Here is a 24,251-nt window from a genome sequence, read left to right as displayed (position 1 = left end):
AGATCGGCTATTTTGAAATGGCCGAAATATAGAGAGTTAATGTAGCCTACGTGTTGTAATAATAATCAAAATCTACAAAGTAGTATGGAGTATTAGGCTACAATATTTTCCTCTGTGGTGTAGTGGAGTAGAAGTACTGAACATTGGAAATACTGTGTGTGTGTGTGTGTGTGTGTGTGTGTGTGTGTGTGTGTGTGTGTGTGTGTGTGTGTGTGTGTGAGAGAGAGTGAGTGAGTGTGACTACCATTCAGGCCAGCTGTAAATAAATATCGACAAATCTAGAAAGTTTAGAATTAGCCAAATTGATGGATGAAAAAATAAAAAAGGATAATATGTATTTGTGATTTATGATTTAACGAGGCTGACATTTTGCTGGTGACAAATAACACTGAGTGCTCCCCACAGTTCCTGCTCATTGTTCCCCAAACACCATTTCCTTTGGGAAATTCTCAACCTTGGGACTGTGTGTGTGTGTGCGCTGGATGAGGATAATGACTGGAAGCCGTTGTTTTGGGGGCAGGGAACGTCCTAGCACTAAATGGGCCTTTCTACTGGGTTAACTGGGTTGGTCCCAGTGTTGCCATGTCGACTTATTATAAGCGACTTTGGGCTTATTTTTCTGTAAAGTTGCTTAAATATTGGTTGTTGGGGTTTGGGGGCTTTTCTAAAGTGTAGTTGCTTATTTGGGCTTGTTTATAAAGTGTAGTTGCTTAATTGGGTTTGTTTACTTAATTGGGGTTGTTTCTAAAGTGCTTGTTTCTAAAGTGTAGTTGCTTATTTGAGCTTTGTTTCTAAAGTGTAGCTGCTTAAATTTGGGCTTAATTGTTTCTAAAGTGTAGCTGCCTATTTGGGCTTGTTTCTAAAGTGTAATTGCTTATGTCAAGAACCCCCAAAAGTAATTTGTATTTGTCAAAAATATTCCACATTTTTGAAAATAGCAGATCTACAAGCTCGCGACGCGTAGTGAGCTTAGATCGGCTATTTTCAAATAGCCTCTGGATATAGGTTTAAAGTGCTCATGTGGCTTAATATAATAGTCGCTTATTTTGGGCTTGTTTTCATAGACCTGGCTGCTTATTTCTCTCACAAAACCTGGCAACGCTGGGTTGGTCCACTTCAGTTGTGCTCGTTCATTGGCCGAACTCAACATCAATCTGGTGCCGTCTGTCTGGGTCCCTCAAGTTTGAAACTTTTTTTTTGGCTTCAAGGAATCGGGTTTCAAAGTCCTGTAACCGATCTCACAGCAGCGAGAAGAAGAAAACACTCTTTCAATAATTTACACATCACTGATCAGTACCTTGATACAAAACACGGTCACACTGTGGAGGAGAGAGACGACACCGTTTCCTCGTACAAGAACACGGAGATACGGGTAGAAGCGACCTGTTGTTATGCGTTGCCATAATGAAGACTTGAGATTTTTGCCTTGATTAAGTTGTCAACTTGTAGTGTTTCCACTGATCTGTCCCATTCACGCCCCGCATCCGGTCGATGAACAGAAAGAAAAGGTAAGTTCAAACCGTTATTGGCTTCTAGTGATCTAGATCAGTGGTTCTCAACCCTTTTCAGTGCGCCGTGACCCCCCAAAATAACCATATTTGAACTGGGACCCCCAAAATAATCACATTTGAACTGGGACCCCCAAAATAATCATTTGACCCCCCCCCCCACCCCCACCCTGACAAGCACTTGGAATTGTAGGAGTTGAGGCTTTACATTTAGTTTGACTCATTTCCACAGATAAATATTTTGAAACTAGTAGATCTAACAAGCTCACAGTGAGCTTGTAGATCGTCTATTTTCACAATTTGTGCCTCTTTCTTATATTATTTGCTAATTTGTCTAATGTTTGACCACTTTTTATACTGTAGTATAGTTTATTGATTACTTTTGATGCAGTAATGGTCTTTTTTCATATTATTTATTTATTTTGTATTTACATTTTAAATTGTCTCTTAACTGTCACCTGGGGACCCCCCCCCCCCCAATCATGTGGGGACCCCCCTGGGGGTCCCGACCCACAGGTTGAGAACCACTGATGTACTGTAGATCTGTGCGCTTCAGCAGTCTTTACTGAAACATAACATCAAGATGGAGACCACATACTGTTGTAGGCCGTGGTCAAATTACAATCAGGGGGGATTTACAAGGAACATTTCGCTCCCTTTTTATTTCAATAAAGGTTTAAGACCCTAAATGGGTCTTAAAGTTTTATTGAAATAAATTGCACTTTGCCTCGTTGACATAAAATGAGAGGAGACTTTTTAAAATATCTAAATTCGGATTTACATCACATTTATATGTGACCATTTCACAGTTTGCCGGCTGTCTTTTTAACTACACAGTTAAACAGCAAAGTTTTTTTTTATCAGTAGCCTAAGTGTTATCACAATTTTGGAGATAAGCTCAACCTACTTTGACTGCAATGCATTAGTGGCAGGCTATCAATTCACAGGCTGAAAGCACAGCCCATATGTTTTGCCAACATTGATATGTTTTGCAACACATTTCTCTGTTTACATTCTATAGCCTCTACTCTGAACAAGGCTTCATTCTGGATGAATAGCCCCACTGTGTAGGTTATGTTCTGGCAGGTAGCAAGACAAATTATCGGGCATAGCAGCCTTAACAGACATGTCAAGTGAATTACGACCTTGAATTGGGAGTCAGAGTTGTCTCGCTGCTTAAATCAACTGTGTTGTTGGTGAAATGATTTAGTGTTCACTGCTACCACCCCTGTTGTCATTTGTCTCCTCTGCAGCCCAAATCTCAGTTGGTACTGCAGTAGCAGATAACCAGTAAGTTGATGTTGGGTAAGGTTGGTTAGCCTCTGTATTTGAGAAAATCCAGTTATCTGAGTTTCTGTTTTTCTAAGCTGACAATAGAGTCAAGCTCTCAGCTCTGCCTTCCTGCACATGCTCTCCTAAGAAAGGGAAAAGATTTATCTGTTCAACAATGGTGGAGTTACTGCTGTTCCTGCTGAGGTGGATCCATGGCAACTCATTGACAAGAACGAGAGGTGTCTGACCTGCTTTTACTGGGCTACAAAGTTCAGTTGTCTGGGCAGGTGGCATTCTGTTGCCTTGGAAACCTAAAGTATGTTGCTTGAGGTGGAAAGAGCAGAGCTGTTGGGCAAGCCACATTACTTACAGACATCATGCCATTATTGTGAGTGTGTTCATGTGTATGTGAGATAGGGACAGAGATATTCAACAATAGACAATCACACGTGTTAACCTTTCTCCTGGAGAGCGAATGTAATTGCTCCACATGAAGTGGCCTTTGTGAAGAAGTAAATCAAATTAACAAATTATGTTTTCTGGGAATGAGGTGAAGGATTCATCATATTGTGCCTTGCACTTGTGTAGTGAGGATAATCTAAATGTCTTTGGCCCCCATACTTAAAGATCAAGCATTGGTTAATGCTTTCATTATGTTGTGCATTATTTATAATGCTTTCGACAATGTGCTAGTACTACTGTGTATATATATAACGGCATACTGGTTTAGATAGCAGTTAAACTGTAATCACATGACAGCAGAGTAGACTTTATGTTCAACAGCCAACATCTTTCCTCTCTTTTTCCACAAATGCATTATAGCTGACTGCCGAGACACCACAATTGTATTGGTACTTAACAAGAAGATACTGCTCGGTTCTAAATCTTCATGATAAATTGCGAGTTTTCGTTGACTGTGTTCCATTGGCCCCAGGGCGCCGTAGGAATGATTTTGCTACTTTATTCCCAGCCTCATTGCACATGCATGAGAATAAGTTGATGTTACTGAATTAATTTTGCGGGCTCCTAGCTTACTTACTGTACACTTTAGTAGTCTGACCTTTTATCCCTGTCCTTTCATTTATTGTGCCATACCTGTTGCATCATGGCAGACTTCAACCAGCCTCCAGGTCTATTTTTCTCCAAATCGGCGAGCTAAATTATTAATCCATGATCCATTATATGCCGGCACGTTAATTATTAACTGCTCAGAGGGCTTCAGCAGATCTGCAAAGACTGTAAAAAAAGGGCAGGTTGGGGCTGGTTTCTTAAAGAGGCTGACTCTCTACCTTATGAGCAGATCTCCATGATACATCATACACAAATGGGAAGATGAAAGACTCCACATGCTCATCATATGAGATCTAATAATATGTTACATGAATGCATATAAGTGCCCATATCATGCATGGTGCATGTATTCAAGCATACCTATGAACCATTATCTCATTACCATGCACATGGCATTTATATCATGCCACAATGAGATATGCACATATGCAAGAGCAGCAGTACACATGCACCTGTACTACACCACATAGTAAAGTACAGTCTTATTAGTACAGTCAGTATGTTATGCAACAGATTGAGAGGGGAGAGGAAAGGGGGAGTAATGCTACAAAACTCGATGAAAGATTAAATTGCAACAGCACTCAGTGTTCCTCAAAAGCTGTTAAAAGTGGTTGTGTTCAGTGAGTGGTTATAAGTCCTCTTTGAACACAAAACGGGCATCTACCAATAACAAAGATTATTGTCTCAAAGGGCATAAAGTTTATGTCCTAAAGCTGGGGGAAAATCCATTACAGTTTTTTTTTCGTCATATAATGTAACCTGTGATGTTCTAGTTTGGTTCAAATTCAGTGCTCTTCAAACTTGCTATAATGTATGGGCTCACATCTTTCTTTTTACCCAGAAGTAATTTTTCAGGCTATTGTACAAAGTAGGACAATATAATTTCCCCTGTAAATAGCTACTGCCTACCAGTCTCCAGTATTGATTCAATCTGTCTGTTGTTGCAGAAACTTGGCGACATTTGTGAATAGCTTTGTGTACCAAGATCTGGGGATTTGGGGAGCTGTTCTTACCCCTTCAAGTGAACAAACTTTGTTTGGATTCTAGCCCACTGTTTGGAAAAACAATCAAGACTTTTGCCCCTGAAACCACATAGTCAATGAATCCAGTCAGACCCCTCACCCCTCTGTTACAGGTACACGTGATTTGACAAAGGCCCAATTTCTAATCACATTATGGTACCCAAGTTTGAAACACTGACAGCCCATCAGTCTTTTTTATATTGGATTAAAGGAAAGTTTCCACCCTGAAATTCTGAGCGTTTGATATAATGTAAGTTATAACTGAAAGTGAGAACTGAACAGAACAATGTTATTTTCTACTGAATGGTACTGGCACCGCCAGTAGCTCCCAAGAACAGTTAATTATCGCAAGTATTCATCCTGTTTCCTCAATAGTATAAGAACACTGAAATGGATACATAGTACAGCACTGTTGTGAATCTACACTGTCTTTTTACCAGCAAGTTCACGATGTTCTGCTTGTTAGTACTCTTCTTAGAAAGAGTGCAGCACTAGGAAACCAGGACAAATTCCTTATACTGTAAGACACTTGCCAAATAAAGGTCATTCAGATTCTGAATGTAGCCCCACTGTCCTGATTACTTCTCACACACACACACACAAAAACTCCTTTCAGGAATTTGTGGTAGGCAAATACAGGTTACTAACATCAGAGAATGTAAGTGAATATATAAAGCATACAGAAAGTAGTTCACCTGGCCTTTATTTAGGCCCACCCAGTGATTTAGAGGAATAGGTAGGCATTCAGTTATAAATAATCTTCAGGACATTGGCCAAGCAACTACTACTACTACTACTTTAATTCATGTGGTTGACAAAAGGCAACATGCAGTATAGTAAGTGCAGCTAAAGTATATCTATCGTTATAATATGCATTTATATACGTTTCATTCGCTACTCCTCTGGCAATTTTTGCGGCACATACAGAAAGCTACACACACATTTGGTTTTACACTCTAACCAACAGTGAATTTTGCCATTTTTACTCCACGATATGTAAATGACCATAACACAATTTGTATACTCCACTACCATTGTAGTGCCCAAGTCCTATACTTAAGGTACTACTGGTTGCAGAGGAAGTTCAGACGTGTGCTCAATAACCGATGCCCAAAAGGTCCGTTGAGTTCATAAACAAAATATATTTATTCTCTGTAGCCAATCTGTCACTTCAGCATACAATAAATACATCAATAAATAAACAGTCAAACGCACAGGATACAGACCACCAGCTTAAGAAACACAGTCAAAAAACTGTGTTCCTCTGCCACAACGACCGTGTTAAATACCTAGGCAACCTTGGCCTTGACCAAGCCCTGAGGTGACGTCTCTTACAACCATACTAAACCTTCAAATGTTTGTCCATTCCTCCTTTCCTTCATAACCAAATTATTAAGTGATAGTATAGTAATGGTTTTGGAGAAATGAAGGTCCAAGTGACAGTATTCAACTAGGAATGTCAGCTGTGTCACTTTCTAAGTCATGCTATACAACACAACGGAAGTTATTTTCATGGCCTTGTGTTGTGGTGCAGGTGTAGCATAAGTGTACAGCCTTGGAAGATGGAGGGTTGAGTTTAAAGTCATACTGTGTACCTTTTTTGAATATTTTTGGCGACACCTCTGTTAGCTACGTATGTGGTAATTATAGCATCTGTTCATACAGTAGCTTGTTTTTGCGGCTTCGCTAATACATTTCAAGAAAAATAAAACAATGTACATTTCAGGGTCCAAAGCAAAGCACTTCCTGTGAGTGTCTGTGTAATTTTGGCAGGAGTGTAGAAGTGTATAAAATAGTATTTATAGAGGTGGAACTGGAAACACCCCACAGTGTAATGGTTGTTGTGAAAAAATGTATATAGAAAATGACTTTATTTTTAATTGAAAGGGATACACAGTGTGAACAAGTCCAGTGACATGTTTTCGCATTGGAATGTTTTCAAATGACATAAAATCAACTTGCTTCATTGGGAATCGTGTGTTTGCATCTGAATAACCAATATGTTTCATGGTTGAATTGACTTAACACGGTAGAACACACCACTGGATGGCCATAACCAAACAATAGAATTTCTCATGTAGTAATATGATTGTATCCCTTTTCATAGAGTTCCAGGCTGATGTAAACATCTGTCATGCCCAAGTGAACCTGTCTTTGAAATTTGTGTGGGCCTTAATAAGACTTTGATGGTCTGTTGTTCACTTGTATTGGGGATTATCTGGTTGTGCGAGAGCTACAGGTGTATCCAATATCTGGCCCCTTTTCACCTGACACACACCAGAGTAAGTATGAGTGACAAGCGAGTGCAGAGGCTGCAACCTGGAATCTTCCCAAACAACTATCAACTGGAGCTAAGTGCTTGGATGCGTTTGCCCCAGTGTCCTGCTTTATCTGTCCCTGAACTTTAGACGAGGCAAGTTCATGCCAAGTATAGCACATTTCATACCCAATTGAAGGTGCTTTACATCAGTCATAAAAAGTCATTCATTCAAGCACATAAAAGGCATTTAAAAGCAGACAAAAATAACCTATTTTAAAAAGAAACAGGTTGAAGGTGAATATTTTAAGCAGAAAATTGTTCTTAATAAAAGAACATAAACGTTTTAGTAATTATCCAGGCTAATTAGCTAAACACTGCCTCACCATGTTTTGTTAGACCAGTCCCGGACGATCTGAGACTTTTTGAGAGTTCATAATGTACGTCAGAGATGTATATTGGCACTAAAGTGATTTAAAGATTATCACCAATATTTTCAAATCAATTCTGTGACTAGAAGCCAATGCAGAGATCTGAGAATTTATAAATGTGTCCAGCGTTCTTAGATCTTTTTAGAAGCTGCATTCTGAATGAGCTGTAGCTGACTGATAGCTGTGTTGGGGAGATCTGAGAGAAGACTATAATATTCTATCCTACTAGAGATAAAGGCATGGATACGTCTTTCTAAGTCTTGTTTGAACAACTCTTGCTTGATTTTTAAGACGAAAATATGTTGACTTTATTATTGACTTGATGTGGCTATTAGATATTAAAGGACATTTCCCAGGACATTTCCCGTCTTATGAGCCTGCACCATTTCTTTTTTCTCACGTCCTTTCATAGCCTCTAGTCAGGCTACACAGTAAAGTCCTCAATGTTAATTTAACCTAAAAGGGGATGTACTGTGACTGTAAGTGATATTTTTGTTGAAATAAGTGTTAAATAGGTCTATATGCCGAGTGTAACACTGTCAATTTGAAGCTGATAAATGATCTCTGTGGAGTTCTGTCCTTATTGGATTATAGAATTGGTATCCTTAATTGAAAATATATTTTATGGTACACCCTTTTAAGAGAGTAATCTCTGATCTAAATGGACCTGGTTTCATTTGAATGATCTCAGAGTTGCAGTATATTAAAACTGATGATTATACTGTGAAGGAGACCACACAGGCCTATAGGCACCTATACAAAGGGGTGAGTGTGCCAGAGTGAAAGAGCCAGACGTAGTCATTGGCTATCACTAAAGAGAGCTTTGAACAGCGCTAGGTTCCAGTTTCATTTCCATGAGTCATGTTTGCCTTCAGCTATTAGCCTGTATGTTGTCACGGCTGAATGTATACTGGCCTATTCTGACAGAGGTGTTAGTTGTTGATTTTCCTTTGTTTGTATAACAGTCTCTCTAATTATGCTGAGCAGGTGTTGGCTGGTTGGCTCTGGTTCTGATATCATTTAATACCATTCAACCAGCCAGCCAGGGCCCATATAAAGGTTTCGAGGTTTGTGTACTATGCACGCACACACGGCTGTGTATCTGCATCTGCTTTTTTATTTGCTTACGTGATTGCAGGCGAGCTGCTGACCGAGGCTTAAGTATTTTGCCTGAACACAAAGCAGTTGTTGACGCTGTCATGTCTCGTTCCGCCTTCAATCGATTAAAGTTTGTCACCATAAATACGGTGAGAGATGGGGTGTCAGGGTTGGCTGGCCTCTCTCCCTGGGCACCAGCCTACTCACACATATTTTAGATCTGGCACTAACAACTCTCATGCTGCAAAGTCACTGGAAAAGGAATCCTTAAGGAATCCTTGATCGAAAACCTTCTCATCATTCTAAGCACAGGGCCCTTTTTATGAAGGCTTTACTCCTCTCCCTTTGGGGAGCAGGAGAGGGAGAGCGAGGATGTGCAAAGAAAATGAGAGATCGAGGGTGAGGATATCTGTCAGTCTTTTTCATGAGGGCGTCGGGGGGGGGGGGGGGGGGGTGTTATGTCATTCTTTTGCTTTGAGTGAAGGCACAGACAGAGATGTTCCTAAGTGCCAATCGCATCACATGTTGAAAGTGTTTGGATTGACGGCATGAAAAACAAACACTTCCTTCTTCTTTTTCTCTCCTCCCTATTTCTTCTTAGCTATCCCTATTTCTTTCTTCTATTTCTTTCTTCTATTTCTCTGAGGTATTATTCGTCGGCATTGTAATGTTGACAGCTTTGACTGTAACAGCCCTAGGCTTGAATAGGCAATATGCTGAGAGTCTCAAACAGGTGCCTTTTGGTTTTATTTCTTCATGTTGTCAAACAACATTTTGAGAACCATGACAACTATAGAATGAAAAACAAAAGAAATGGACCAACAACGCTATATAGTCTCATAAAATGACAACAGTCATTACTCATTACATAAGAAGATGAATTAATTGTTAGTTAGTTATGAAAAGGTCATCTGCTTCTTAAACAACACCATGACAAGTTTGGATATTAGGATATACCCCAGAAAAACTACCTTAAATTACCTTTTGTGAACAATACAAGCCTGTAGTATTACTAATATGGACATTAGAATAATGAAACCTTTCCCTTACTTTGCATAAACATGAACCTAACTCAGTTTCTGTAATAAAATGGAAGTTTTACAGATAGTTTTTCCTAGTTCACATATTGAGTCTGTTCAACTTTGGTGAACATTTACCGGACCTCAACCAAGAGCAAAGAAGTGTGTGTGGTTGACCCCACTTGGCTGCCATTGGCTATAATTTTCTTACCACATGTGACCAAAAACCACAACCACTCAAACAGACTACAAAGCAGCAAACCGATTTCTATATGTGTCAGACCCTGCGCTGCCTTCATTCAGCATGGCGAGATGCAAATCTAGCCTCTGCAGACGATGATTATTCGCCTGCATTCACACATCATGTGTGACCTTGCCCTAACTAGGCAAAATGCGACAGTGCATTGTTAATGGGGTTTCCCTGCCATCTCTGCATGGACTGATCTGGGTGCTCCAGCAGAAGGCAGAATCTTCCAGGAAAACTACAGGCAACTGCACACATAACTGAGTTGTTTAGAGACCATACCACACAATCTTCCAGTAAAAAACGAATGAAAGAGATAGCAAAATAGTAAACAATAAAAGAAAATATTCGAAAAATGTATCGATCATTAGTTCACAATTTACTATTAATGATTGTGAGTGGGCATAATTTAGGACTTTGGAGAACTGCAAATGCAGCATTATTCCTTTGCAAACAACCGCCAAAGCAATATGACGAGTCACTGACGAAATAAGCATTAGTTTTAAACATAAAATACTATTAATGATAAGGAGCGAGCATAATTTAGGACTTTGTTTGGAGAACTGCAGCATGCATTATTCCTTTGTGATCAACCGAGAATGCAATATCATTGTGAACTAGTAGTACTCATTTACAGTGACGGCTCAGGCTCTCTGAGACAGCCTAGAAATGATCCATAAGATTGAGGGTGACAGTAGAGTATCCCTTCTTGTATCCTTTCTTGTCTAAATTGTCCACGGATAAACAGAGCGATGAACATCTAAAGCTTTTCTCCATGATTTTCATCATAGTGATCCCAGCTCAACGCTTTGTAGAACCTTGATTACATGTTCATCATAGAGGCAAGGAGAAAGGGACACTTAAATGCAACAGGAGACTTGGTATATAAATCACCTCTCTTTTTCAACACTAACACTAAATTTCCCTGGTGTTTCAAGATAGAGGTGTAATGTTCTCTCTTCGTCCTCTCTCTCTCTCTCTCTCTCTATCTTTTCCATTCTCTTCATACTCTTTGGGAAGCATCCCGCTGCCTCTCTCCAAGGAGTCTTATTGATATTCGTAGAGAGGGAATGCAAAGAGAGAGTGAGAGGAATGAAAGTCATACTGCCTTCCAGTAGGCCTACTACTGACAAGAATAAAGATCACGAGGCACACGACACAGCAGGGGTGTTTCCTTGTTCACTTTGTCTGTTGAGCTAAATAGTACCTAGTTTATTACTTGCCTGCATACAGATAAGCAATTTGTCGGTCATATAGACTTACAATAATGCTCTGTAATTTGCATGTGGGGTAAGATTGTGCGGGAAATCTGGAAATGAATCCCTTATTGTAATCTAAAGTTGATAATATTTCAAATATAATTAATTTGTTCCTCTGTGGCTGTCATCTGTAGTGTAGGTACATAGCATGTTATTTAAAATAGGTGAAATGTATTGACTGCACATTTATTGGTTTAAAATAATGTAAAATTGCATTGATTGCACATGTATTGGTCTAGTTTTTGATGTATATCTGTCTAATGTATTGTTGCTGTGTTGTCGTTTGTTATGTTGTTGAGTGTTTTTTTGTTGAAGAAGACCACAATGGAAACTAGAAAAAGTGCTCCTCGGAGCACAAGTCTCCGCCAGGTCAGGTAGGTTACTGTGGCCTCCTGGTGGCGCTATAATATGCCAATGTGAAAAGGGTGCCATTTCTTTGTTAGGCCTTTCACGGCAATCGGACACTGCATTCATGATTTGAGGCATTTTGTTCCAAAAATGTGTTTTGTTAAATTAGACCTGCTGGTGGCGATATAACAGGCCAATGTGAAAAGGGTGGCATTTGTTCCTCGGCCTAGTGGGAATGTGCGTGTGAAATTGCATGGCAATCACACACTGTGTTCATGATCTGAGGCATTTTGTTGAAAACCTGTCCTGTAAACTTTGTAAGTCATTGTTAGCCAATTAAGATGGAATATGAAATATGGGACACATCCGTCTTGATGACATGACTATAGAGATACTGTGTACCGATTTACGTGATTTTTGGACAGAATGTGAAGGAGTAAGAGCAAAAAATGTGTTTTCCAAAAGTCGGCCTCCTGGTGGCGCTCTAAAAGGCAGATGTGAAAAATGCAGACCAAAGGTTGTTCCTTGGCCTCTAGGGAGTATGCGTGCAAAGTTTCACGCAGATCGGTGCAGTTATAAGTAAAAACGTGAATCGGCCTGTTATAGCGCCACCATGAGGCTGATTTGAACGTTTTGAAGTGGCTTTTGTTCCTTGGCATAGTGGGAATGAGCGTGCACAATTTCACGGAAATCGCATGCTGCGTTCATGATTTGAGGCATTTTGTTCAAATCAGGCCAATCCTGCAAACTTTTGGAAGCCAACTTTAGCCAATCAAGATGGAATATTGAAAATCAGACAGATCCGTGTTGATCACATGACTATAGAGATACTGTGTACCGATTTGCGTGACGTTTGGATAAAATCTGTAGGAAAAATGGGTTTTGCACAAATCGCCCCCCTGGTGGCGCTATAACAGGCCCATGTCAAAAACTTGGGCCAGAGGTTCTGAATTGGCATCCGTGGAGTGTGTGTGCACAGTTTCGCAGCGACCGGGCCAACGGTGCCGGAGATTAGCTGCTCACAGACAGATGGACACAAGGACACACGGATGGACGGGGTGCAAAACATACTCTCTCGCCATGCCTTTGGCCTGGCGGAGACAATAAACCCCCAGGCTGTATTGTGTTTTCATCCTCAGTGATGCATTGCCTGTATGTCAGAAAGTGCTTTGGTGCTCTTTTTTATGTCACCAAATAAAATCAATCAATCAATCTAGTAGGCTACATTTAGCAAATTATTGACAAAGAAATGCATCAAGAAAATAAGGTCTGACTGTTGAGCCTGTTAGTTCTCTGCATAGGCATAGGCTAGTTGTGTTTAAATTAACTCATATACAATGGTTGATTGCCTTGTATGTATTTTTAAATCTATCCTAGTGAATGGCAAACATCCCTCTCTCCTCTTCCACTGTATTATGCATAATGCACATTTAATTGGAATAGGGGTGGATGTGGGATCTCTAATGTTTGGTGCACTGAATGGGACTGGATCTACTCTTCCTGGAGTGAAGGCTTTGGTGCCTGGGCTGCAGTCCACTCATACTACATTCGCCCCAATTCTTTTTCATGAATGTTCTCCGTACCATGTGTTTGCAGTTCATTTTATAGTGTGCACATGTATGTATGTATGATCATCACTGTTTATGCTCCAGGCACTGGTCTGACTCTGCACAAACACTTCATGACAATTGGAAATGAAATGTTGTCTAATTGTGTGTGTGTGTGTGTGTGTGTGTGTGTGTGTGTGTGTGTGTGTGTGTGTGTGTGTGTGTGTGTGTGTGTGTGTGTGTGTGTGTGTGTGTGTGTGTGTGTGTGTGTGTGTGTGTGTGTGTGTGTGTGTGTGTGTGTGTGTGTGTGTGTGTGTGTGTGTGTGTGTGTGTGTGTGTGGAACTCCACAATGTTACACAACACGGCATAAATAAATCATATATTGATTATTTTGCTGAATGTTGTCATTGCATTCTGAGATGAATAGATGTGAACACATGCTTTCTATACACAATGCATTAGCATTCATGGAGGCCAAGGATTGTCCACACTGCAAGAAAGCATACGTAGTGTACTGTACTGTCTGGGGCCATCTGAAACATTGTTTCCTCTAGTAGTTGAAATGTGGAAATTGTAGTTATTCTCAACAGAGCAATTTCTGTCCTATTTTTCAACATTGTGTCCCACTTCACTTTGCAACATTGTTGTGTGTGGAATGCTCAATGCTGCTCTCTTTCAGTTTGCTAGATTACTTTGTCCTGAAGTGGGCGCACACAGAAAAATACTCGGTGTTCATTTAACTCTAATATAAGAGCAGTGGCGGAAGAAGTAGTAAGTACTGTAGCAATACCACAAAGTAGAATTAGAATTAAGTAAAAAGCCTGTATTCAAAATTCAGCTGATGTATAAAATGGTGCGTAAGTGCCAAATCTTATGTTTTGTAATAATAATACAAATCTGCAAAGTAACTAATGACAAAAGTTTCTAATAATTAGTGGAGTCAAAAGGACAATATTGGCCCCTGATACAGTAGGTAGTGGAGTAGAAGTATAAAGTCCGGAAAATGTGAAGTAAAAATACCTCATTAATGTACTTAGTCATGTTCCACAACTGTCTTTGAGTGTGTAAAACATTGATACAAATAGATACATTTTCACACTCTCAGAGCTAAATCAACACTGAGGATGTTACTTTATTTGAAATGGGACTGCGTTTTGGGAGCTGAAGAAGTGATCAGCGAAATGGTCCTCCTGGCTCATTTGATGGAGGAAGATATAGGGATGTGAAAGCCCATGGTTCCTCTGACCCCATGTATTTATGGGCTGGCATCAAGACAGCCTTCCTCTGAGTCACTTTGGTTTAACACACACATGCACACAAAGGGAAAACCGCCACATGCATAAATAAATCAATGATGTGTGAGTTGGCACTGTCTGTTGTGCACTTTCCTGCACACACAATTATACAAACACTCACTGAAGCATTCCTATTGGTTTCCTGTACTTTAGCTCTTTTTAATTCATGGTACATGGTACCTATGATGATACAATATGCTCATCACTACAGTACCTAGTATGAGATGTTCATATGCCCAGAGGGATATTTGGACTAATTTGACAGCTACCGTGACTCACTGTCTCATAAAGGAAACAGTGGGTGGCTTTGTGCTTAAAAAACAGCAGTGGAAAAAGGTCTTGATCACTTTGATGCCATACAGTGAGTACATTCTTTCCATGTAAAGGATCATGCTTTGCATTGTTTCATTATTGCCATTATAAACACTATTCTGAATTGAATATCTGATGTAAGAAACCATTCCTTCATTGTGTCTTTGTGGTTGTGTACAGTACCTTGCTTTTCTTGAACGGGGATTCCTAAAGTGGGGTGCGAAAATAAAAATGTAATGGTGGTTTAATGGATATAATAATAATACACCATTAAACCAACAAATGGGTTTTTTCATGAAGTAAAAGCATGCAATTAAAACATTTCCTTTGTAAACTTTGGTAAAAGCTTAATCCAAAATTAAAAACTTTCATTTTAACAAATGAATTAATGTACCCAAAATGCTCTTCAGCTGCAATTTCATTCATTTTAATGATTTTCTTTCATTTTATGGGCTCAATTATGACATTCCCCCCCCCCCATCTTATCTCATGGTGGCCCTCTGCCAATGAGCCTGTGCGTGTGTCATTGCCCTCATCCTTCCTCTTTGCTATTTAAAAGTGACGTTTGTAAAGCACAATAAAGCAAATGGTATTGTCTCGCTGTTGAAATGTGCTATACAAAAACCCTTTCCTTGCCTTGCCTTATGTGTGTAACTTTGTCGCAATTAATTTAAACTTCGACAGTGTAGTTTCAATTTAAATTCATTCCAATGTACATGTTTCTGTGCTCTCTTGTATTTATTTACATGTTTTGTGATTATTTGTGCATGTGTGATGCCTTCAACGTGGCTATAAATAGGCTATTTTTCTAAGGATAGGGGGTGGGACAGCCCAGGATGTAGAAGGGGGCGCAATGCCTAAAAAGTCTGGGAACCGCTGAACTAGGACAATGCCTGCTGTCCCCATTGGGAACGTATGCCACTCCGGTTATGCAATACCCCTTGTGCCCATTGTACCCATTGTACCCATTGTCAGAGTACTTAGTGTAGTGGTAGTACCCATTATCATAGCACTTTGAGTCCGACCGCCTTCACACCGTGCACTCCCCTCGGTCGTCGGCACGTTTGAAGGTGATCGGTCGGACGGTTCTTGAGATACGCAAAGGACGGAATGATACACACTCACTCACAGCGAGTGAACTTATAGAGAGACTAAGACGATGCCCTTTCGGAAGCATGCCCCCCTTCGGGTTATGCAATACCCGTAGGATCCGTTGTCAGAGTACTGCAGTAGTGGTACCCTATTATCATAGGACTTGGAGGCCATTCTATGACAACAGTACTATGACGTCATATTGACGACATCAGACAGACAGATCTCATTCTCCATATATATGAGGATTAGCGGATTTATCAATATTCTTTGGAGAACCGCTGATCCGACGGACTTCACACGGACACCCTTGGGTCCTTCCTTGGCAACACACATGCAGAGTTTGAAGTCGATCAGTTGGCCGGTTCAGATACACGAAGGACATACACATGCACACGCCCACACAGATTTGTGTTAAATAGAGGGATTTTCCTTCCTTTCTTTCCTTTGTCTCTGCAACTTTATCTAGTGCTCTGTAGTATGTGCTTCCCCCACCTCTCTCTCTCTCTCTGTGTCTCTCTCACTCTCTGTCTCGATACACAGATGATTGTCAATCTTTACGGTGGTTGTATTCCATTGGACGTCCTTTTCCTGTCACAACAGCTCACAAATCTTGCTGCTGTGTTTGCACATTGTAGCAGATCTGGATGTTTTTTGTTATTGGTCATGTTTTCAAAACTTCTTTTTGGGTGTTTGTTTTTAATCAGTGGGAAATATGTGTCTCTGAAGTCTTGGTACATTTGGCAGGTAGTTAAAAAGTGCAACTCTTGTTTCCACCTCATTTTGTGTGTGCAGTAGGTACACAGTTGGTCTTCTCTTGGGAGCCAGGCCTGCCTGTGGCGGCCTCTCTCGATGGCGAAGCTGTGCTCACTGAGTCTGTACATAATCAAGTATTTCCTTAGTTTTGGATCAGTCACAGCACTCAGGTACCGTATTCAACCACTGTGTATTCTCTGTTTACAGCCAAATAGCGTTCCAATTTGCTGTGGTTTTTGGTTGATTCTTTCCAATATGTCAGGTAGTATTTTCTCTTTGATTTCCTATCCTTTGGTTTAGTCTAGCGGGGTTTCTGTGTGGTGGCTCTGCTTTTGTGAACAGAGTCCCAGAACCAGCTGGCTGAGGGCTTCTCGGTAGGTGGGGGCTTTGTTATGGAGCATGTCAGGATCACTAGGTGATTATGACATTTAAATGCTCTCTTTTGAATTTAGGTAATTAGTGGATCTCTCCCAATTTCAATTAAATTCAAAGGAGCTTTATTGGCATGAGAAAACATACGTTTACATTGCCAAAGCAATTGTAAAAATATAATAAAAACGGTTAAAATGGGGAATGTATATACAGTTGTAGGGGGCACAGCATTGTGTAAACGGAGCTTTGTCACATTGTGTTGTTATACATGTTATATGTACAGGGTATAAAGCTTTTTGAGACAAATGGCAGCAATCTTTTGCAGTCACTTTGGGACAAATGGCAGCATTCCTTCTCAAAACGATTTAAATAGTATACAAAAGAAAAACAACCTCAGATTTAAAATGCGTTTTAAATCGTTTTTTTTGTTTTGTTCAATCATCATCATTGAACTCAGTATCCCCCACCCTTCTCCCTTTTCCCACTCTTCCTCACCCAATCCTTTCTATCCCGCCCTCCCTCCACCACTCCATCAATCAAGCATCACACAACTCATCCACTGCATCACCGAGTCAGCAGGTCTTTCAGATCTGATATCATCAGGTTTGTCCATAGTGACATTGTGCTCTTTTGAGCATGGTTAATCCTTGCCGACGACAATTCCAGATAGGCAATGTCCAAAAAGCTCCTTAGCCAGTGTGGTCTGGATAAGTCATGTGGAGGTTTCCAGCGTTGGACTATAATCTTTTTGGCTGCTGTAAGTCCTGCCAGCCAGACTTTGCGTGACTTTCCAGTAAGAGCCAGTTTAGAGTCATCATTCAAAAGATGTACGAACGGGTCCATTGGCAGTTTTACTTCCATTAAGTCTGTTAAAGTCCCCAACACATTTCCATTTCCAGAACTCCATAATCCCGGACATTCCCATACCATATGGACAAAAGAGCCCAAGGTTCCCGGGGCACAGAATGTGCAATATGGGTCAGGTGCCAATCCGTTCCCATTCGATGCCTGATTCTGGGTGTTACAAATGCTCTGTGACAAAACTTAAAATGTATATGATGATTTGGATTTTTGATGCACCGGATACATTGTCCCAAATGGCATCCCAGTCCAATTCTAGCCCAAAATCTGTTATATCCCCATTCCAGGCTGTCATTCCTGCCGAGGGTGTATATTTTGATCATATAAGTATGACACTATTCGTTTAGGTCCTAAACGAATAGAGTCCTAAACTTTAGGAGCTCTCTGGAACCAGCTAAGAATGGGAGTTTTAAATTGTTTTAAATCCCTCTCTTCATCTCTCACCAATCTCTGCAGATCTGACCATGGACTCCTTCAGCACCAAGAACTTAGCCTTACAGGCGCAGAAGAAGCTGATGAGCAAGATGGCTACCAAGAGTGTGGCCAACCTGTTCATCGATGACACCAGCAGCGAGGTGCTAGACGAGCTCTACCGCGTTACCAAGGAGTACACGCGTAACCGCAAAGAGTCCCAGAAGATCATTAAGAACCTTATCAAGATGGTGGTGAAGCTGGGCGTCCTTTACAGAAACAACCAGTTCAGCAACGAGGAGCTGGTGCTTGTTGAAAGCTTCAGGTGAGGACGGGGGACACTAGTAGTGCACAGACCTTATTGTCACTGTCAGGTGTTCCAATGGATCCAATGTAGGTATTATTTAGTCACATGCTCTTGTTAATACTTTATACAGTATTTATAAAACCTCCACTGAAACACTTTCACTTTGACCAAAGAAAGAAATGAGCAAATAATAGCAAAAAAAGCATAATGCCAAAAATAAATCTTACCCTCCCTCACAATGCACTCACGTAGCACACCTGTACTAGAACCGTCTGTCTGCCTGTTATGTATACCTTGTCTCTATAGAGACATATTTTTCATTCATATATTTCTAGATTTTATTTCTACTTGGGTGATGCCCATTTGGAATGCATGCCCTTTCGGTAGGGAGCATTTATCGATGTGCCAATTGATTTGTTTATTTTTATTTTTTTGCTGCGCAGTTAAGAGGACAGCGCAAACAGCCTGTAACTACGGCCTATGTTTGATATATTAGGAAGAATGATGTCAGACTCAAAACACGGTCGCACCCATTTCTTTTCGAGTACAGCACCTGGTAGCGACCGTTCCGAGGTTGCCGGATTTTACCCGGGCGAGTGTTCTTGTATTCCATTCTCTCTAGTCGCGCTGTTATTGTTTGGCGACAAGGCACGGTGTATTCTAGTTCGAGAAATGCCATTATCTCACATAAGCCTTTCCCCTCAACAACGCTAATGGGCATCTTCAACATAATCTTGGCTATCAAATCAGTGATCTTTTCAGCCCGCCAGTCATCAAAATGGCGAGGTTTCACGGTGAAGTCTGCCATTTTGCTTTGCTTGCGTGAAGGCTTTGGGTGTCTCTTTTTAATGTGATAGGCATACTTTGTGTTGCACAATTTGCATTGCACTGTTTTATCGCCAATCTTGACAAAATCGTCCCACACCGCACTCCTATGTGACACTGCCATTTTCAAGCGAACTTTCAAGCATGCACAAGCAGAAAGTAAACAACTAGTCGCGCGCACACGACCAGACCGGACATGCACTAGCACTCACATTTGAAAAACATTATTTTTTTTTACATTTTGAACTGTTTTTGAAAACATTAACGCTTATAACGTTTTTGAACAAGTCCTAAAAACTTTTTTTGAAATGAAAAAAATAAAGATTTTAAGATTTCTGTTTTTAGAATCAACAGGAGCAGGAGTCGAAAGTCGACACATTGTTCACATCCCTACGCGTAATGTTTGTGCCGTATAGCCAATATACTGTAAGTGTCAGCTTATGCAATGGAACAGAAAGTGGACTAAAGCCTTAATATGGAATAATGTGATAGAAGAATGGCAGTAATGTTTAGATGGATCGAGGAGGAGAAGGAAGGCATCTTCATCAAATTCAAATAAAACTGGGCGAGAACAGAAGGTACACTATAGGAAGTAGGAGACAAGAGGTCATCATAACATGTATGATGACCATGTATTCCCAACTTGCATCGTCACGACATGCATGGCCCAGAGTAGGCCGGCACCGAAAAGTTTGATGACATAATGGGATCTCCATACATGCTATGGCCATAAAAGGGACACACGTCACAGACAGAAGCAGATTTGTGGATTCATAGACATCTGCTTATCCGACCAACTTCCCACTCTGCACTGCACTCCATCTGTACCTCAGGGATACACACCAATTTGAAGTCAATCACTCGGACAGTTCTCGAGATACGTGGGAGACAGACAGACAGACATACATTCCATGTATTTTTAGACTGTTCTGATGCTTATGTTTTTCATTCTATTTCTTACCAAGTTGTTTTATTGTGGGAATGAAGCGAGCAACCTGTCTAAGCATATGCACTCACTAGGCCAATAAACTATTTCGGATTCAGTTCAGTAGATTGAGAACTCAACTTTTGTCACACGTCATAGAAGACACCTTTTCTTATGTAACCAAATCATGAATTAAGAAGTTTTTAAGAACTGTTGAAATTGCAGGAAGCTGGTCTTTGTCAAGAGCCAAGTCCCCTAAAGTGGGGACACGGGAGGAAATATAATTTTGGTCTTTTTTGTATGCTAGCAGGAGAGGGATTACAGAAGTTCACTTTTACCATTATATATCTCAGTAATGCTATACTGTAGTAGAAGTAATTTGTGTGTTGGGAGTCATTCGACGACAGGAATGCTAGGTGTGGAAAAGGATGTTTTTTATTGCCAATATGGAAATTACAGTGAAATAATATTGCTCAAAGCTGCTTAAGTTTGAGAATAAAATCAAGACACAGGCATTTTTAGTATTGCCCCACAGACTTCATTTTGCTTTGGGTCACACAGATGAGGTTAAGCCTGGTATAGAAACTGACCACCTCTCATGTCCTTCACTTTCACAGGAAAAAGGTCCACACTCTTGCCATGACAGCGGTCAGTTTCCACCAGATCGAGTTCACCTTTGACCGGCGCGTCATGAGCGCCATTTTGAATGATTGCCGCGAACTGCTTCACCAGGCCATCAACCGCCACCTGACGGCCAAGAGCCATTCGCGTGTCAATCACGTATTCAATCACTTTGCCGACTGTGACTTCCTGGCAGCTCTCTATGGGCCCTCTGAAGTTTACCGTGGCCACCTCCAGAGGATCTGCGACGGCGTGAACAAGATGCTGGATGAGGGAAACCTCTGACCGCAGGCCTTCTGCTGACCCCTGACCTTCATCCTAATTGTAGACTTTGCCATCAGAATTCTTCACCTTGGGTCACCTCCCAAACTTTCCCTTCTGTTTTCTTTTTTTTTATGAGACAAAAAACTGAACATGTATTTTAACATTTTTACTTTTTGCCATTTATTGGGTTGTGTTTTTGTGTCTATCAAAACATTACTGTAATACCGAAGTCCCTCTGGTTAGTCATAGTCCAAAGTCTCCATATTCTCCTTCCTTTCTTTTTTGTTATTTAACAGTAAACAAAACCCAGAGGATTTATTTTAGTGAATGTAGAACCTTGTGCTCTTATCAGTACATTCTTGAGCCATGCGCCTTGACAACTGTGCTTGAAACTGTATTTTTACCTTTCACTCCAAGAGCACTGCTCCCCTCTGCTTAACTTAATCATAATGAAATGACTCGAGCCAGAGGCCTTAGGTCGTATCACTTATTGTTGGCTCTAATGGGCTCAAGTTGTTTGGGGAGCACCAGAAAGGAAAAAAAGTGAATTTCCATCTTTTCTGTCTCCCCGAGGACATAAAGAAAGGGATTTTGTTGCTAAAAGCAGTAATGCACTCCATACCGAACAAGCGCTGTACTTTCTTGCAATAGTGAATCCATGCTAAGCACAGCAGTTGAATAATCCTGCTTGGCATTGCATTTAGAAAATCTCTCAATCATGCACTGAACACCATCCTACACATATTCAGACCAGTGTTTTGTTATGAGGCAACGTGCCTATAAACCCTTTGTTTTTTCCGCTTTGATAGTCTTTATTTTATAGCCTTGACAACAAAAGTGGTGTATTTAGGTCATGGGGGGACCATAAACGTGAAGGAATTTGATTGTGCTGTGTATTGTTGATTGTCTCTGCGCTGACTCAGGAGTCTCACTCCTTGTAACCTCAACTGAGTTGTACTGAAGCTGGCACTTGGAGGAACTTCAGCTGTGTTTCCATTACTGTGTCATCATGACATGCAAAAAGTCGCTTGGGCGTTTTGTCAGACGGGAATAGAAGGCACACAAAAGCAAAATAGACGTCAGAAGTGGGATTTAGAGGGGGTCATTCATAGGACTTAATTCTGGCTTATCCCCTACAGCACTCAAATTCAAATATAAATTCAAATGGATGTGTACATTAAAAAGGCTCCCTGTGTGTGTGCTGTCGAATGAAACATACACCAGGGCACACAAAATGATAAAGCATCCCCTCTCCGACGACCTCCCAGAGGGGAGGTTTATCACTTGTTTTGGTCAGATCACAGCACTGCAGTGATGTGTCTCTGAAAAGGGCGAGCTAGGCAGGGTGAGGTTAGATTAGTGTAGACACAAAACAAAACCTGACTGTATTATCCCTCTGCAATTATAGCTCCCCACTTGGGTTGGTAATGGGCTCAGCCTGTCTCCATCTAGCAGGCAGTCCACTCCATTTTCACGCAGTGGCCCCATGTAATGTGATGTCGATAACTATTGCGATTTGTGCAAAGCAAGTTGATTCTATGCAGTGAAGGTTGTTGAAATATTTCTTTTTCTTATAAAGAAGCATATGGATTGTTAGGCTTAATTTATTCTTTACTTATTTTTGTTGTACAACACAAAGTATAAATTTGCCTTTACTATTCTTCTTTCCTCCCTCTGCATAATAGATGGCTTTCTATCTGTTTTGTTTTTTTGTATCACTGAAACCATCTGGGAAATTGTGTTGCACCACAGCCTCATTTGGTATTCTCTGTGTGTATGTTTGTGCGCGTGCGTGTGTGTGTGGTCCCTGTGAGTGAATTGGAAATAGAGCCATGTAATGGGTATTGTGCTTTTAAAGGTAGAATCGCTGCCTGAGACTCTTAACTTCATCCACAGCAGCTCTGCCAAAGAGAAGGAAAGCTGATGTTTTTCTCAGCTGTCCTGGAAGCAGTCATTCCAAAGGAACATTCAAGAAAATCAGCATGCACTTGGGTGATTATGGCCCTGATGATGAAGGTGCAGCACGATGAAGGTGCTGATTGTTCACCCTTCTCACTCAACCGTTCATTTTCATATCATTTCCCTCCCTTTTGTTCCAGTTGTTGCCCATTTAGTTTGAACCATTTCATTTGGACTTTGGTGTGTGAGGGTATAAAGTGAATGCTTGTACATGGGTTCAGCAAACGGGTCATGTTAAATGCCTTTAAACGCCTTTCTGTCCAATCCCTTCACATCTCGGGTTTAGGTTAAATCTCCCCTTGCTGAAGTCATGGCATGCTTTGAAGAATGCACCACCACAGAATGTTTAAGTACCTCTGCAACAGCTACACTTATTTTACTTAAACTCCCCAACGAAGCATACTTTTCATGTTGGATTTTTACCATGTTGATTGTGAAATACATATACATATTTTTTTATTTTCACTTGTGTACATATGATCATCTGTTTTGTGTACTTTCTGTGTACTGTATCGTGACATTGCAAATATAATACAATTTACTTTTGTAAAAGAATAAATGGTTTGTCTTTTTCTCGCACATTAAAGCACCAGGCCCCCTCCTGGAATTTGTCGGCCAAATCAGAGGCTAATCTGACTGTTTCTGACCTGGATTTAGTCTTTAGTTGGCCAAATCCTCCCCCCCTCCACCCAGCATTGTTGGGTCTGTGTTTAGTTTGATAGCTTCCTACTGTGTGTGAATGACAAACACGTTGGGTTTGGAATCATTTTCCTCCACATCCCCTTGAACATAAATTCATAGTCCAGCCTGGGCTCATGGTCCGGTCAAATGTGGAACAGGATATTAATAAAGCGATAATTAATCTGCATGCTATCTTTTTTTTTCTCATCATCTTCATGTTTAACGTCATATTATGCACCTATTTTGCTAAATATTGCAACAAAAAAAAACGAAACAAAAAAAAAAAAACAGCAATATGACATCCGCCCATCAATCAATCTTCAACTTCAAAATGTTTCCCATGTTTGTTATGACACGCCCACTTTCCTCCCAACACTTGAATTATAATTGTTTATATTTCGTCTTTGTCCCTTTTTCTCCGCAATTTTAGTCATTATGCCAATTGATTCCTCCCCTCACAAATTTCTGTGAGTTGTCACAACTGTTGATCTTT

General features: G+C 40.6%; 1 protein-coding gene across 4 annotated transcripts; it reads left to right on the top strand.

Moving 5' to 3' along the window:
- Positions 1-1,196: 1,196 nt before the first annotated feature.
- tnfaip8l1 (tumor necrosis factor, alpha-induced protein 8-like 1) lies at positions 1,197-23,624 on the top strand. 4 transcript variants are annotated; one of them, XM_084066964.1, is made up of 4 exons: positions 1,197-1,508; positions 2,762-2,798; positions 18,222-18,501; positions 20,851-23,624. In XM_084066964.1, the coding sequence occupies exons 3-4, from the start codon at positions 18,230-18,232 to the stop codon at positions 21,137-21,139; spliced, it is 561 nt and encodes a 186-aa protein (XP_083923090.1). In that variant the 5' UTR covers positions 1,197-1,508; positions 2,762-2,798; positions 18,222-18,229; the 3' UTR covers positions 21,140-23,624. The 4 variants fall into 4 exon arrangements, with proteins under 4 accessions (XP_083923090.1, XP_083923089.1, XP_083923092.1 ...); XM_084066963.1 differs by lacking the exon at positions 2,762-2,798; XM_084066966.1 differs by lacking the exons at positions 1,197-1,508; positions 2,762-2,798 and adding an exon at positions 16,593-16,702.
- The last annotated feature ends 627 nt before the right edge of the window (positions 23,625-24,251 follow it).

This window comes from Gymnoscopelus microlampas (assembly GCF_963454915.1).
Source record: "Gymnoscopelus microlampas genome assembly, chromosome: 9".
NCBI classification, from domain to species: domain Eukaryota; kingdom Metazoa; phylum Chordata; class Actinopteri; order Myctophiformes; family Myctophidae; genus Gymnoscopelus; species Gymnoscopelus microlampas.
Note: the sequence above shows the minus strand (reverse complement) of the source record. Positions and strands in the feature narration are given on the sequence as shown.

What these genes read in the sequence shown, in the direction of transcription:
- tnfaip8l1 (XM_084066963.1), top strand. Translation starts at nt 18,230, where the DNA reads ATGGACTCCTTCAGCACCAAGAACTTAGCCTTACAGGCGCAGAAGAAG. An exon ending in GTGCTTGTTGAAAGCTTCAG is followed by an intron (nt 18,502 to 20,850) that starts GTGAGGACGGGG and finishes TCACTTTCACAG; the next exon opens with GAAAAAGGTCCACACTCTTG.